Genomic DNA, 15,957 nt, shown 5'->3' with positions numbered 1-15,957 from the left:
TGGATAATTTTTTTTTGTTTCTTTAAAGTCAGATAATCCTACTAGTGCTTTTCAAGTGGGACAAAACAAGTGTGCAATAACAGACTAATCAAGGGTGTCACCATCAAACTGTGACAGAACAAAGCTCATAGGAAGGAAGTTGGGGCCATTCTTAAAGAGAAGACATGTTCTTTTAACTTCACATGGAACAATCACCAAAGTTGTTGGAGCTCCTTTAATGTGGTATGTTCCGAATGACTCCCCCCCGCCCCACTCAATCACTACTTTCACTCAAGCCTCACCCCCACTTGTGGCCTCAGGTCTTTGAATGGCAGTTACCAGGTTTCTCCCCCTCCCTCCCTTCCAAAGTCCCTCAACCACTTCTTTGCTACAGTCAGACCTTCCCCCACTCCTTCCCCCACTCTTTCCCCCTTAGCCTTGACTGAGGCTTATTGCCCTCGCTCAGCTGCTCAGCTGAACAGTGACTGTTGATTGGTGGTTGAGAGGTAGAAGGAAGCCTTGGGAGTATTTATAGAGACTCTCTCATTTACCAGAACAATAACAACCCTCCCCCACACCAAGTGAGAGAGAGACAAACTGACTTTTGGTTTCACATCTCAAGGGAAATGTACATACTAGGACACACAACACTCCTGTTGAATTAGGTTACTGTCCATTTGTGTTAGGGCTGTGACAAGGATCACAGCACAGACTGGAATTTTGATAAACTGGCTAATAGATTATAGACTTCCTAGATCATTTATGATTTGAAATTTGATTGAAAGAGCAAACTTCATGGATGCTTTGAAAAGTGAGTTATCAATATATATTTTGTGCCTCAGGCATTCATGCCAGTCCGGCTGACTCCAGTGAGTACAACTGAAAAGCTTAAAATTATAGATTACCACAATTAGGAGCAGTAAAAATAATTGGTATAAATCATTTATATTTCCATTACATGCTAGGACCCATGTGTACATTCTTTTCAAACACTTGGTCAGTTAATTTTCGGGTATTAAAACTCACAAAAAATAATCAATTTACCAACATGAGCCAACAGATTGTTCTATTTATCAAAAATGTTCCCAAGTAGTACCAGAAATTCAGTGATGGAAGTGAAAACAATTTATTTTGAGGTTGTGGCACTGTTTCCTGGGTACTCAGCAACAGCTTTATCAATAAACCCACAGGTCTGTACCAGATACAAGGCTCTATATAATTCTAAGATTGCCAATCATTACTGGCAGAGACACTGCAGGGAGGATTAGTCAGCTGGTTTTAGATCAGTAGCTATTAGTATATGGTGACAGAGATTAAAGATGACTCGGGTGATTGGTTCAATGTCCACTGCTTGATCACTACTGTAGCTACGTGCAAATGGGATCTGTCATTAGTCTGTCCATCTAATCTTCTAGTTCTCTAAAGTGATTCTACTTCACTCATGTGAGCCTGGAAATCCCAGAAAGTGGAATCACTATGCAGAATATGTTCAGCCACTAGTCTGCATTCAAATTTAGTAATGCTATGATAAACATACAGGATGTTGTTTAAAACATCGCAAGTAATTAAAAACAGTGATTAATTTATATAATTTTTAAGTTGATTGTATTGTATGTATTCAAAGTATACATATTAAATTGAAATACTGCGCAGAAGGGTCTGCATGCAATTCAATGCAATACAGTCAGCTGGCATTGAGCAGAATATGTAGCATAACTGTGGTTTTCCTGGCAACCAGAAAATAATTTCCTCCTAATATATTTGCTAACTATAATCAAAGGTGTAGGATATTGGTGTTGGTTTGAGCAATGTTTTTGGCAATGGCTTAAGACTGATTTAGACTCTATCTGGTATTCAAGAACTTGCTGACTAAAAAGGATTTCTTATTCCATAACTCAGTACTCAGTTTCCTTTTGCCCGTCAAACATTTAGAACCATGCATTGGTAGTCGGTGCATCACTTTGCAGGAAAAACCTTTTGTGTCGTCTTCACTTCACTACACTCCATGGGTGCCTTTGCTTCAAAGAGGGGTTGGAGCAAAGGCACCCATGGAGTTTGAGGAGCTATGGACATTGGCCTCTACAGTCAGTGTAAGGCTTCTTGAAGTCTAACATGGAGGGCATGGAAGAGGCAGCTAAATACTCCGTGATCTTGTTGGCCAACTCCATAACAGTTACAAAGTTTTAGGGTTTCCAAAATACAGGACTGTCACCTTAGATACACAGAGAGTCCCGAAACAGATGAGGCCCAGGTGTTGGCAGAGCAGAGCCCTTTTCAGGCATCGTATACGTAACATTTCCTTACAACTTTGAGTCATTCAAAAACAGGTGACTTATACATGAATATTAGTCAAGGTTTCATTCAGACATGACAATGACATGATGGACAAGAGGGAGCTGGGAGAGAGAAAGAAAGCGAGAGAGCGAGAGAGAGAGAGAGAGAGAGAGAGCGGTGACTGAAAGAAGTGATGACGAGGAAAACAACTTCTGTTGTCTCTAAGGAGAGGCACACCTTGCATTAACGACCTGTCCTCTGAACGGCAGTTCAAACTTGGCATTATCAGGCGACCCCGACTGACTGCTTGAGAGCCGATCTCACTTGCCCGCTCTATATGCAAATAAACCCATATCAAGAAAATATAGAAGTAAATAAGAACATGAACACATCCAGAAACGGGAGGAGAGGCGTTAAAGCAACAAGTGTTTAATACGATGAGACATCCTTGCTCACTGAAGCCTCATTTTAGTGCTCCGTCTATTTAAAATTTATGACATATTTCATGTTTGTAAATGTCTTAACACAGTTCAGTGAGTTTGTACTTTATAACGTGAACCGTCAGGACCTGATTGGTTCAGGTCAGATTATTTAATTGTTCCTGTGGGCTCTGAGCTGCTATGGATAAATAAGTCATGAGAGGGGGGCGAGTACGTACACATAATGCACACGGACATGCATGCGCTTCTATACATACGGTTTATCAGAGGTATGCGTATGTGGATCCGTTCCATATTGTATATACGCAAAACGATAGCAAAAAGAAGAGCTTCTTTGTTAAAGGCACTTGGTTGAACAACATGAAGAAGTAAAAAAAAAAAAAAAAAAAAAAAAAAAAAAAATCTGTGTGCCAGCGCTTACACATAGATTCCCCAGTCAGCCTGTTGACTGTCCAGGCAGTCTCACTCAATAATGAAAAGGGTTGCATGCCTGAAAGGGGCTTAGGTCGACTGCTACAGCAAAGCTCGGGTAGGTGAGGCAGAGTCTTCTGACAAAGCAATTATCTGTTATGTAGTAGACTGCTGTCACTGAGGGAGAGCCATTGAGGAATGGTGAGGCCTTTTGTGCTAAGCCTATCAAAAATTTAAACACCACATTGGCTGCTGATGAGAACATGTGAGTATAAATATGTGAAGCAAAGCGACTAATCCTTGAACCAGTCTGAGGGTAGATCCTGCGCGAAATCAAGCCTTCCTGCAACCGCAGCACTTTTATTGCATGTTTTGCAGTGTGGCAGAGGGGTGTGTCAAATCACTTACAGCCTATTGCTCCTATAAACACAGCCACATGAACACTCTCTGTCGCTCTTTCTCGTCTAAACGCAGGCACGCATGCACGCTCACAAATAAGCATAGAAATCAATAAATGGCTTAAGGCAAAGTGTGTGGAGGCTCCTCCCCTAAAACCACAGACCAAAGCCGGAGATGTGAGATAAATCTGTGAAACATACACACATCACAGAAAAAAACCCATTGTATAAGGGATTGTGACTGCAGTAGATCCTCTAATTACAAACAACGTATGCTAACTTGGATGCATAATTACAATGCATATCTTCCACCACAATCACGGCTGATTGGGATTTCATGCAAATATCTTGAGTTTTTAACAGATGCAGTGATATGATTGGTGAGCTCCAGAAGGTCTGGACACATTGTCTGTGCTCTCTAATGCAAATGACACCATCAGGAACCTGTGTCCCTGAGATAAAAAAAAAAAAATAGACCATTTTAATGCCTCTTAAAAAGCTTGTTTGTATATTTATTGCTATTGCTATATTACCAAAAGCTACTGCAAGCTTGCACACAAGTGTTCTGCTCAAAGATTATCCACCACGGCACAACGGAAACTTTATGTTGATTGTGTGTTTTGTTTGCACTGACTGGCTGGGTGAGTTTCTCAGAAAGAACCCCCACCTGGGAGTGGCTCATTAATTTCAATTTTAAAGTTGCCGGACAATGTCAAACAATGACAAACACCTTCCAATCATTGAGCATTTATGGACGAATCCCCTGGACAATAGATTGGCTTGTTTTCCCAAAGTGGTGCCAACCATTTGCAGGCAGCAGGTCATTGTTCTGAAGTAGGCAATCAAGACACAAGTGCATCTGAAAAGCGGATGCACATAGTCATGTAAACACGTAGATGAGACACATCCCATGCACAGCAGTAGGTCCACTGCTGCTGGAGCCCGAGAATTGCACAATCCCCTGCCCTCCCTCCACTGCCTCACTGCTGAGGCCAACAACACACAGCAGACTGCTGGGTCACATGGACCAACAGTGATCTCAGCGATCTTGGTGTAGATACACATACCAGGGCAACCTTCTTACAACACAGAAGCTAAAGAGATAAGTTGGTGCCAAAAACATGAGAAACTACATTTTCTACACCAATGTCATGCTGTCTGACCCATGACATGCATGCTCACTCTTACATAAATGCACAAATAGAGACAAGCAAACAAAAAATATCTATCTATCTGTCTATCTGTCTATCTATCTATCTATCTATCTATCTATCTATCTATCTATCTATCTATCTATCTATCTATCTATCTATCTATCTATCTATCTATCTATCTATCTATCTATCTATCTATCTATCTATGTCTATCTATCTATCTATCTATCTATCTATCCTCTTGTATTTTCTTTGTACAAACACAAAAGCAGCAGTTACTTATAAAGACAAACAAGATGTCTAAATAATCTTTCAAAAAGAAACAGTAGGGAGGAGGGTATTTAAATTGGCTACTGTGTCACAACTCTCCAACAGCCCCTTTTTTTTTTTTCTACGCCCATGCACAATTATATTAAGTAGGGCCAATAGGAACAAAGAAGAGGCAGGACCGAGGCTCCACCTCTCCCCGACTGCCTTCCTCTGAGCTTTTTAGATGTACATAATCCCTGAGTTGACCCAGAAAATAGGCAGTCGTTTCAAGATCTGATGCGGCAGTCTTTGTGCACACCGTCCCCGCTTGAGCATGAAGCGTAACCCTGTGGAATACATGCTGTAATTCCGAGGAGCTTCGCCTTGCAAAGGAAAACTGTTTAAAAAGACGGAGCCGAGGCAAAGTCGCGCAACTTTGTGAAAACGTAGCGGATACGGGTAAGTGCTTTTTTTTTTTTATCGGATTTATTTGTTGGGAGAAATTGGGGTTTCGGTCTGTAGTGGTCTCAGGGGCTGCTGCTGCTGCTCCATTGTTTGCATTCCCTTGTTTCAAAGTCGAGATTAACAAAATGGATAATATCAGGCGATAATGGGGAAGGGAGGCGGGGGGTGGGGGGGGGAATAATCGAGCACAAACATTTAAACAAACGTATCGGTGTAATCGGAGAAAACCCGAAGCCTATGTTTAATTTTATGGCTTGTTAGAATTGTGGTGATTCAGCTGTTGGGGAGATGTTGCATGATGTCAGTGTTCTTTGTTGCAACCTTACGTGCATAAAATGTAACAAGATTTTTCTGCTTCAGATGTCATGCAACATATATTTGATTTAAGCAGAGCATTGCGGGATGCACGCATTTTCCCTCTGTTTTGTCGATTCCGTCGTGCATGAATTATCCAGCGGAAAACAAAAAAAAAAAAAAAAAAAAAAAAAATGCACCCAAACAATGTATGTTAACCTGTAATTTCAACCTGGGCGTTCGTTCCTTGGCACAAAGAGGGGAGGTTTTAGGAAGACTAAACACACCAGGAAGGTTTTCAGTGTTCGCCAATAGGAAAAACAACCGTGCATATATATATTTTTTTTTTCCCGGAAGCGATTTCGGTGGTTTAACTTGAGATGGGAATTGTGACATTACGAGGAAACGTGTATCTTTGTTACTCTTCGGTTAATGTGACGCGTGTGGTCACTATGAATGAAGTCAATTGGTTGTGTATGGAATTTGGTTTGGACCACATGGTAACATTTAACAGTAGTGTTATTGATTATCAATAGCAGTTGATCATTCATAGCAGTTTGATACTGGTTCAAATGGACAGCTGAATGCATGCATGCTATGTCAGTAGTAACCCTGCTGCAGCTCCTCCTTAATGTTTTTCCTGTTTCCAAAGGTCTTGTCTGCCCCCTTACTTTGTCCTAACAGTGTCTCCTCTCTGTCCATAGACAGGAGACATGGCAGATCATCTGATGATGCCCATGAATCACAGCTCAGCGGGCGCCAGTCTCCACGGTTACAGGATGGGCATGAATGGCGGCCTGCAGGCAGGTCACCAGCAGCATGCCAACCAGCAGGGCATGAGGGTGCTGCCCAATGGCCAGATGATGCACTATGGTGGCACCCAGGCCAACATGGAGACCGCCATGAGGCAGCGGCAGGGCATGGTGGGCGGGCCCATGAATGGACAGCTGAACGGGGCCCAGATGGGTCACCACCCAATGACCTCTGGTAACATGATGTATAATGGCCAGCCTCAGCAGCAACAGCATCACCCTCAGCAGCAGCATCACATGCATCCACAGCAGCACCAGCAACAAGCCCAGCACCCGCAGCAGCAGCACCCGCAGCAGCAGCAGCAGCAGCACCCGCAGCAGCAGCAGCAGCACCCGCAGCAGCAGCAGCACCCGCAGCAGCAGCACCCGCAGCAGCAACAGCAACAGCAGCAACAACAGTTCATGAACGGAGGGTTAACATCTCAGCAGCTCATGGCCAGCATGCAGCTGCAGAAACTCAACACCCAGTACCATGGACACCCACTGGGTCCTATGGCTGGGAACCACATGGGACCCACGGCCCAGTACCGCATGAACCCGGCTCAGCTGGCTAACATGCAGCATATGGCCGGGCCGGCACTGGCCCTGAACGGCATGGATGCGGATATGATAGACGAGGACGTCCTGACCTCGCTGGTCATGGAGCTGGGCCTGGACCGGGTCCAGGAGCTGCCAGAACTCTTCCTGGGCCAGAATGAGTTTGACTTCATCTCAGACTTTGTCAGCAAACAGCAGCCCAGCACCGTTAGTTGCTGAGAGGACGTTACTTGCAAAGGGGCACAAATGGAGACGGAACAGTGAAAATTGTCCAGGATGGATGAAGAGGGCTCATCTCCTCGCTTTTTATTTTGTGAGCACCTCCCTGTACGACTAAGCCAAGTGGCAGTGCAGGGCACACAGAAGAGAACTCTGGATATCCACAGTGATCGCACAGGGCGCGAGTCTCACGTGTGCTAATGGCCAGAGGAAGGCTGGCTTTGAGGCCTGGTTCGACTTTTCCTATTTCCTGGACATGAATGTAATAATGAAATGCTGAAATTCTTAAAAGCCACTCTGAAAAATGCTATGACACTATGTAGCCTCCTAAGTCTAGGCCTCATGACAGTTTACCAGTAAAAAGGTGTATTTATTTATTCCTATCTGACAAAACTGATATAAAGAGCGACCACCTTCTCCAGTTTTGGATTCAAGTGGTTTTAATTAGCTTTTTTTGAAAGTTGGTTGAGGGAGGAGAATACAAATTTAAGTTCTCTATTCATGATTTTTTTCCCCCCCCATTCTATTTGGTATAGTACTAAAATAAGCTTGGGATGACAATGTCATCTAAAAGAGCCTGGATTTCCAATTGAAAAAGTACAATGTTGTCTCATTTGAATGAGTGTCATCCAGACTTTAAAAATGGTTCACTTTTGGTAAAGTGCTGCCTTTTTAGATGTGATGTTCTCATAAATCTACTGCTTGTACTGTATGAAGCTGTATAACTCCAACATGTCCACACTGTTGTGTTCTATTGGAGATGTAGAACCGCCTTAATCGCGCAGATTCTTATTTATTGGTTGTTTATATTGTCCCCTTTTTTTGTGGTCAAGATGGGGGGATGGTCTTTGTGAAAGGGGTTTTGAGGATCAATAAAAATGGCCTGGATAGAAGTGTGGCCTGCTTTTCCATTCATTGCATAGCTCTTCCCCCAGGCAGCGGAGAGCTAGCTAAGTGCTTAGGTTAACCTGTGGGTGAAGGAAAACCTCAGTTTTCTCTCAAGTCGGGTATGGAAATGTTTAAATGGATACAATATTCATGGTTGAGAAGGATATCTACTCCAGGTCTCCTGGGTATCCAGTTCTCTTTAATTTACCATTTTCTTTGCGAAACACTTGGGTGTCACTGATAAGAACACAATTGTCATATGGTGATAATTATGTTTCTTTGCTGGTTGGAAAAAGAGTGGCTGTGTTATGTCAGGGCACAGCTGATATCTGACATCTCAGCTAGTGATATTTAAATTGGATCTACTATTTAACATCTTTCTTGGTAATTACATTGCCATGCCGATAACATCAGAGGTGTTAAAAATGTTTACCATGATGATGAAATAGTCCATAGGTTGTAATGTTTACAAAGCAACATTTGACTAACACTGGCTTCTCAGGAGCACTCTAAACAGTTGTTAATATGCTGTGTGTAAAGAGTGGTGTGATTGGGGGAGGTGAAAATGACTGAAGACTGCTTACGCTGATGGGGGGGTTTAACTAACTTTGTACTTGTAAACCCTGATTCTAGGACAGTGCTACCTTTTTCCAGCTCACGCGGAGAATGGTCAAAGAAACCAACTATTGGCTGTAAACAGTAACTGAACAAACTTGCGCTACGTCAAAACAGTCCCTGTCTAGTCTGTGTTACTGCCAGTTGGAGGACTAAAACAATTTTCCTAATATATTTGCAATCATTATGAAATGAGGGTAAAGCGATTTTCTGCGGTGGCTGAGTTTGTTGAATTGTTTTGTCCCTCCGCGATATGAAAATACTTGATTGAGGTCATGTTGGGAATGTCATCACCACAGTTAGCTCCGCACATTGTCAACAAAGGCATTTTTAGCGGCATCATGAGTAACAAGGAGGAAATGAGTGCACTGTTGTAAAAATAGTGTCAGCTGATTGCTCACTTTTAAAGGCAGCTCCACTTTTAAAGGAGCCTCCTCCGTTCATTTGTCCAATTGTGTTAAAGGACGATGTGCTCAATTTGAAACATGGTATCATTGGGTGATCCAAACTGAAATATCTTGGCCTAGATGCAGGGCTTGTTTCAAATAACAGAGACTCGCTTAAGGGTGCATGAGTGTATGTGTACATTTTCCTGGCTTGACACTGGCAAGAGAATGGCTCGTAAGTAGGCCAACAGCCTTGGCACAGGGCTTAGTGACGGTTGCAGGTCCTTTGCCCGGTGCCAATCTGGTGAGATGGTCTTCTGGTGTGGGGCAAGCTGGCACACTGTCAGAACTATGTCTCCTCATATATCTCATAATTGTATGGTGCTCTGTGAGTTCCTGGTTTAGCCCCAATTAAATGCAGAGGTTTTTGTTTCTTGATTGTAACTCCATAGACGAATGGCTAACTACACCAAACAGCCCTGTTTGCTCTCCCAATCCCTTGTTATGACTGCCGCCTGCCTCACAGAGGCCAGTCTAGACGCAGGCTAAGCAGGGTGGGACACTCGGAGACGTTTACAGTTACTTCTGTTTTTCTCGCTCTTTCGATTTCAGCCCACCCACAGCAACTGCTCAACACAACACTGTCTTCCTGTGGCAGCTTGTTTTCTCAATATAAGTCAGAAACTAAAAGCCACATTCTGACAGACAGCCAAAGTGAAAGAGACAAAAGATAAGGTGAATAGAAAATGTAAGGATCTTTTGAGTTTACAATTCGAAATAAGGTGGAGGGATTTTTATTTTATTCTTGCTCTTGGGGATTTTCTTAGCTGGGATTTCCCACAGCACTTGTGATGATTCCATAGAGAACCCCACAATAATTATCACACGAGCCATGCTCAGTGCAATCCACTTTACATTCCTCCCTCCAGCCCCCAGATCTGTACATTACATGCATGTCTGCATTGAGAACGGTCTAGTTTTCTATTTCCAGGCTCTGGTCCAGCTGGTGCCAAGCCTGAGCTCATGTTAATCTCTGGCCCCAGCGCCAATGACGGATAGGTGGTCATTTGGCGTTGTCACGCATGGCCAGGTCTTCTCATGCACGCACAGACACAGCATCCACACACAACCTGATCAAACAGGCGAGCAGGGATACCTGGATATCCGTGTGGAGCCGGGGAAAGATAAAGGGTTTATGTCTCATGTCTGGTCACTGTGATCCTTAAACCTTCACCTGCAGTACGTGGGTAGATTATGGTGTAAATGAGGAAAATCCCACTGGTGAAAGAACAGCCAGAAAATGTACATGGTCGTGTAATTTTGAAAGGGCGTGACTAAACTGAGAATTATCTTTCATTTCAGTTTGAATTTTGAGTTACAAAAAAAGTTGCTCTTTTCCCACCAATGCAAATAACTGTAAAGTAAAGCGTGAATTACACAATGAAATGAAACGAAATGAGAAGTAAACTTAAGATTCCCCAGATGAGAGAATGAGTTATTTATCGTCATCAAGGGGAATGTTTGTGTGTGTTGTGTGCGTGTGTGAATATTGTGTGAAGAGGGCACATGCCTGAACCTGTCTGCTTTAACAGGAGTTTGGAGGTTTGTGGCATGCTTTGTGTTAACCTTGTGTGTGTGTGTTGGCAGGGGGTAAATAAACAGCAGATCCCTCAGGACCGGGGTTAAAACAGTGGACATGTTGCTCAAGCCGAACTTCCTGATTTTGTGGCTGAGCAGTCCCCTTGTGTCTCCACTTAGCACGTTAGTCTGATTGAACACTGTTCTTCCCGCCTCTTCCTTTTAGTTCCCCTCTTTAAAAAAAAAAAAAAAGCAAACATATCACAGATATCGCAATGCAACAGGCCTTATTTGGAAGGCATCAGTTGTTGCACAGTCAACCTCTGCATTTTATGTAAGCTACAAAAAAAAGTTCCTCTTTTCTACATGAGGGAAAAGCAATATAATCACATTATGCTTTCTTTCCTGGAGCCACAGAGTTTAGTTTTCCATACGAATCCTGCTGCGGAGGCTTTTAAATGTAGCCGTGTACCTCGTGCATGCAGCCTCCTGAGGTAAGTAGCTGATTCTGGCATGTCGGGGCAGGTGACATAGAGGTTGCCTAGTGACGAGCAACTCCTCCTCCGGCCCCCCTCCCCAAATCTGGGGTTGAATGGTTTGCCAGCTCTTTGAAGTCGAGGGAAGGGGTGTAAATAATTTATTTTCCTGCACACAGCTGACACGTCTCAGTCGAGCCGGCTAAATCACATCGAGGTGTCCCAACAATGTCTTAACAGTGGTAAACATTGTGATTTAAACAGTTGACCCAAACTGAGCGGAACTGCGGTTTCACAATAGTGACAGAATGTTATCCCCAATGTCAGCGTTTAGCCAGCAGAGCTGAATTTGTCACAAAAATTTAGCCTGAACCACTTTCCAAATTGTTGTTCTGCAAATTATGAAGAAGTACATTTAAGTGGGAGTTGATAGAGAAGCAGCAATACTTGTGCAATGTAATACAATCCAAGACAAAAGCGCTGCAAATAATATTCTTTTGGGTAAATATGTCAAATCTGTAGTTGAAACTTTCAGATTCAGCGCTTCGGTGTTTGTACAGTAAGATGTGATCCAGGAACACCTCCTGTCTCAACAAAGGTTGAACATTTTCAGCTTCACAAAGGTGCTATTTTGTTGTAAAAGATTCCTCAGCGGGTTCTTTAATATTGTTGTGTTCACCTCTTTGTACTTATAGTGTTAGGTCACCTGTTTAATGTCAGCTGAGAAATGATTTGGGCCAGCTCAGGAGAGTCACATATGCATTGGCTAGAATAGGGGAACAGTCCATGTTCTGTACACAGTGTCTTTGTGAGCAGGGCTTTAAGCCTGCGTGCTAATCTGGTGACAGTGGCAAGCACATGTTACCAAAGTCCGAGTAACAGGCTATAGGCTGGGGGTGGAATTACCACAACAGAGCAGTTCTTGTCGGGCTTGTTGGCCGATATCCTGCTGGTGAAATCACCCTATAATCTTAACAGCAGTGTGTTCAATTCCAGAAGAAAGCAGAATGTGCATTTTGATTATTAACGCCAATCAATATTGCATTACATCAATATTTTCTCCCATATAATTGTTGTATTTACAAATATCTGTACGTATTTTGTGATCTGTGCTTTCTTTGCACTCATGGATAATACACGCTCTGTCATGTGACCAACATTTTCCTCGCAGTAAAATCCTGCCATCAGATGACCCGCACACTCTGCAGGCAAAAAAGATGGCAGGGTGAGTGTTGGGATTGGGGCAGTGAAGTCAGATGTCCTTGCAGATATTATCTCCTTATCAATCAGGGTTATTCATAAAAACATAAAAATGGGGTTTAATAAAAAGGCTTTGGGAATTCTCCCTCTGAGGTGTGAACACATTTTCTGTTCTGTCCCTCATAAGCTGGTTACATAAACCGTTGGACTGACCAGTCACACATTGAAGTGTGTAATACTGTAGAGTGCTTTGTAGAATGCAAGAATTTCATTTCAAAATAAAATGATGAATCTTAAACTGTTAGTTTAGGCTGATTACCGGTGGAAGTGAAGTATGATCCTCGTAATTCTTTATAGTGGATTATAAAACAAGGAGTTTGCACAATGTGAAAAACATGATTCAAAGATCAACCTAACAAAGAAATTACTTTTTTTTTCTTTTTTTCTTTTATAACCGAGGCTTCATGGTTGCACACCAGGACCCTCACTGAAAGCACTTCAACTGACAGCCCAAAGGCATGCTGGGAATCCTGGTATCAACTAGTGAGAAGGTGGTGGACTGAGCACTTTATTTCGGTTTTGTTTCTCTGCAGCTGTGCCCACACTTATCTGCAGAGTGCATCATGCTAAGCTTGTTCTGTAGAAAACATGGCATCTCTATGCCCCAACATGACACCCAAAGCAAAGATCTGCGAACGTAGTTTTTTCTCAACAGTTATGACTGATCTGCAAGCCTGCAAAATTTCCTTTTATACATACTGAAACCCTCTCTGTATATTGTAAATGACTGTTGTGGTAATGACAGTCGAGGACTGAGGATCCCAGAGCATTATTGGTAAAGCAAGATTTCCCCAAATACCACGGTGTACCGTGTCATAACAAGGACCCAGCCAGTAATTCTGGACAGTCACCATAATATTCAAAGACCTCGGCCTGCTCACTTGTCAGCAAAACAAGAATGGCAGCTGATAAAAATCTCACTGAAGTGTTAGGACCTGAAGTAAAAACTGACTTCACAACCCTCACAAACACAATGTGCACAAGGAGCTGTTATTTTTTATAAATAGCACTGGCTTCATGCACAACACATTGGCTACTATTACACATCAACAAGCACAGGCATCAGCCACGAGCTCTGAGCCTGTCACATGTGCCTGAGCATAACACACAAACACAGCACAGATTGTTTGTCATATGCTCACACATACACACATAAATGCACTTAATGTAGAGGGCTTGGTCAATGTTTTCAACCTAGGTTTTCCTGTTTTCACTGGAAGGATGTGGTTAGACATTTCTGTGATGTGCCGTGTCGCTTCAGCAGAAGTATTTTTTCACCCGCATACCTAATAATCCAGTCACGTACGGATAGAAACAATGACAGCAATATTTACCAGAAAAAGAATGAACAATAGGTTCACATAATCACACAGGAGGGCTCAAAGTCCTTGGAAAAAAAGGTCTTTGGGGAAAAAAAAAGAGCTTTTTTTCTTTCGATTGCCTATGACTCTCCAAACATTTAAAATAAATGATTTCACAATAAAATATCAGGATCAAGCAGTGCAGATTTCAAATAACTGGCCGACCCAGTTGTTTTAGCCCCAGAGCAAATTGTTCGATGAGAAATTAAATCTAAAATATTTTCATGTCAGGATCTGCGGGTAACTCTTTGAAACACTGTTTCAAAGAGGACCAAATGTTTGCGTGTTCAATAACGTCAAAAAAGCCAACAACTGCCATAGGAATTACAGATTTGGTCAACAGTCTCTCGGTGTTGGCCCTGACCTGTCTGAGTTTTACTCACCAGCCTTATTTGTGACTTCACAACCAGACAAATAGACATCTTACACAAGTGTGATGTGGAAACCTGAAACCTGCATTACACAAACACAGAGAATGGACTTTCAGCGAAGCAGGAGGTGTCTTATTATATCCGTTAGAAACCTTTGTGGAATGAAAAAGATTTAGCATATTCACGGTTTTTGCATTTTTCAGCTAGCTGGGCACAGGTCTTATTTTAAGAACTTTCAAACAAAAATGTAAACAAACCAAAATATAATATCAGACAAATTATTGTTTTATACCGTTTATCTTCAAACATGCCTTTAAGCAATGGAGACTTAATTAAATAACTTTGCAGCAAGATAGAAAATAGCGACAACCATATGAAGTGGTCTTTACGTGGTATAAAAATATCACTGAGATTAACATGCTGAGTCGAACAGATGGAGATGTGGCCACCCATGGTAGTGCATGTCAGTAAGTCCCAAGGAGAAAGAGCAAAGAGACAGGACTGATGAAAGGTGCACAGGTTTGTGCTGCCCTCTGTTGGTGAACTTCAGATAATGGATTCAGTAAATGGAACTAATTGTTATTTAAAATGACAAAAAGGAATCAATTCAAGAAAATGTAATTAATCTATATCTGTGTACAATTTTAAAGTTTCTAACTTTGCTACCCAGATAAAAGATATACTTTTACAGCATAAAAAGGCCAGGCTTCTCAACCCTACATTTGTTCGGTATTTAGTTTTTGTGGAAAGGTCAAGCAGATTAAAAGGAAGAAATATTGTAATTCTCATACATTTTACAAACTGTGAACACAGAATAATGTAAACGAGTTGCAATTGGAAATTGTTTAGACATAAAAAAAACAAAAAAAAAAACAGTTTAATTCTTATATATTTATTGAACAATGTAAAGAATGATAGGGCTTTCCATGTAGGAACTCTAATAATATAGTATAAAAAAATTAAAAAAGTACAAATAACAAAGACAAGACAAGGCATTGTAAACAACATCCAGAATAAGAGAAAACAAACACATTTCCTCATGGCAGTATTTTCAGAATAAAGTTTTTTTTCCTTTCATAAAACAAGTTTTTCTAACCATAACTGATATTGTAGTTGCAAAATCATGTCTCAAACAGAGACTAATCAGAACAATTCCCAACCTTTGGGATGAAGGTAGTGTTCTCTTTTCTTCCTTTTAGGCTTTTCTTTCTTTGAGCATATCCCAACACAATAATGGCAAAAATACAAGTCCTTAAATTTATGAAGTAGAAAATATGAAATGTACAGATTCAATGTAACAATAAAAGCAGGCCAAAAAGCCTTTTACAGTTAAAATAGCCACATATGCTTCTTCAAGTTATATTAAAATGCAAAACAGTTGACGGACAAGTGGGTGATCCTACGTATCCCATGCTGCCTTAGGGCTGGATTGTGCTACACAAAAATAAACGTTCCTCATTGGATGAGGTCAGGACAGTACGTATATAAAGATATGGTTGATGGATGTTGCTACATGTCAATGGACAGTATATGTCCATTATGAAGTGCATGTTATACTGATCCTAGAACAGGGAGGTGGGGGTGGAGTTAAGTCCTTTGGAAGGCTGCGGCTGGTTAGCTGACCTCCTCAAGCCCGTTTGAGCTTATCGATGTGGAAGGTGAGTTTGAGGGCAGGGCCGAGCTTCAAGCCCATGTATTTCATCATCATGTCGCTACGTAGCAACAAGAGGGCTTTACCATCAATCTCCTGGAGCAGACGGAGGGAGGGAAAAATTAAAGATTACGTTGGA

At 41.9% G+C, this 15,957-nt stretch overlaps 2 protein-coding genes across 6 annotated transcripts in view; one reads left to right on the top strand and one right to left on the bottom strand.

Annotated features, from left to right (window-relative positions):
* The window catches only part of LOC138193964 (polycomb protein SCMH1-like), a 39,146-nt gene that overhangs the window by 6,507 nt on the left and 16,682 nt on the right, over positions 1 to 15,957 (bottom strand). For 4 of the 5 annotated variants that reach the window (XM_069142303.1, XM_069142312.1, XM_069142313.1 and 1 more), the window contains one exon: positions 15,039 to 15,914. The exons of the other annotated variant lie outside the window; for it this stretch is intronic. In XM_069142303.1, the coding sequence (XP_068998404.1) occupies positions 15,795 to 15,914 (120 nt within the window). In that variant the 3' untranslated portion in view covers positions 15,039 to 15,794. Of the gene's footprint in view, positions 1 to 15,038; positions 15,915 to 15,957 lie in introns of those variants that run through there. 5 annotated transcript variants of the gene reach the window in all.
* On the top strand, positions 5,146 to 8,125 carry cited4b (Cbp/p300-interacting transactivator, with Glu/Asp-rich carboxy-terminal domain, 4b). Its single transcript, XM_069142316.1, has 2 exons — positions 5,146 to 5,364; positions 6,369 to 8,125. The coding sequence occupies exon 2, from the start codon at positions 6,378 to 6,380 to the stop codon at positions 7,230 to 7,232; it is 855 nt and encodes a 284-aa protein (XP_068998417.1). The 5' UTR covers positions 5,146 to 5,364; positions 6,369 to 6,377; the 3' UTR covers positions 7,233 to 8,125.

This window comes from Embiotoca jacksoni, unplaced genomic scaffold (genome assembly GCF_022577435.1).
Source record: "Embiotoca jacksoni isolate LCO1_2020_lvr unplaced genomic scaffold, fEmbJac1.0.p SCAF_11, whole genome shotgun sequence".
In the NCBI taxonomy this organism is placed as follows: domain Eukaryota; kingdom Metazoa; phylum Chordata; class Actinopteri; family Embiotocidae; genus Embiotoca; species Embiotoca jacksoni.
This window is presented reverse-complemented; position numbering and strand designations above follow the sequence as displayed.

Bases quoted from the DNA above. Each gene is read 5' to 3' on its own strand.
- cited4b (XM_069142316.1), top strand. From the start codon at position 6,378: ATGGCAGATCATCTGATGATGCCCATGAATCACAGCTCAGCGGGCGCC.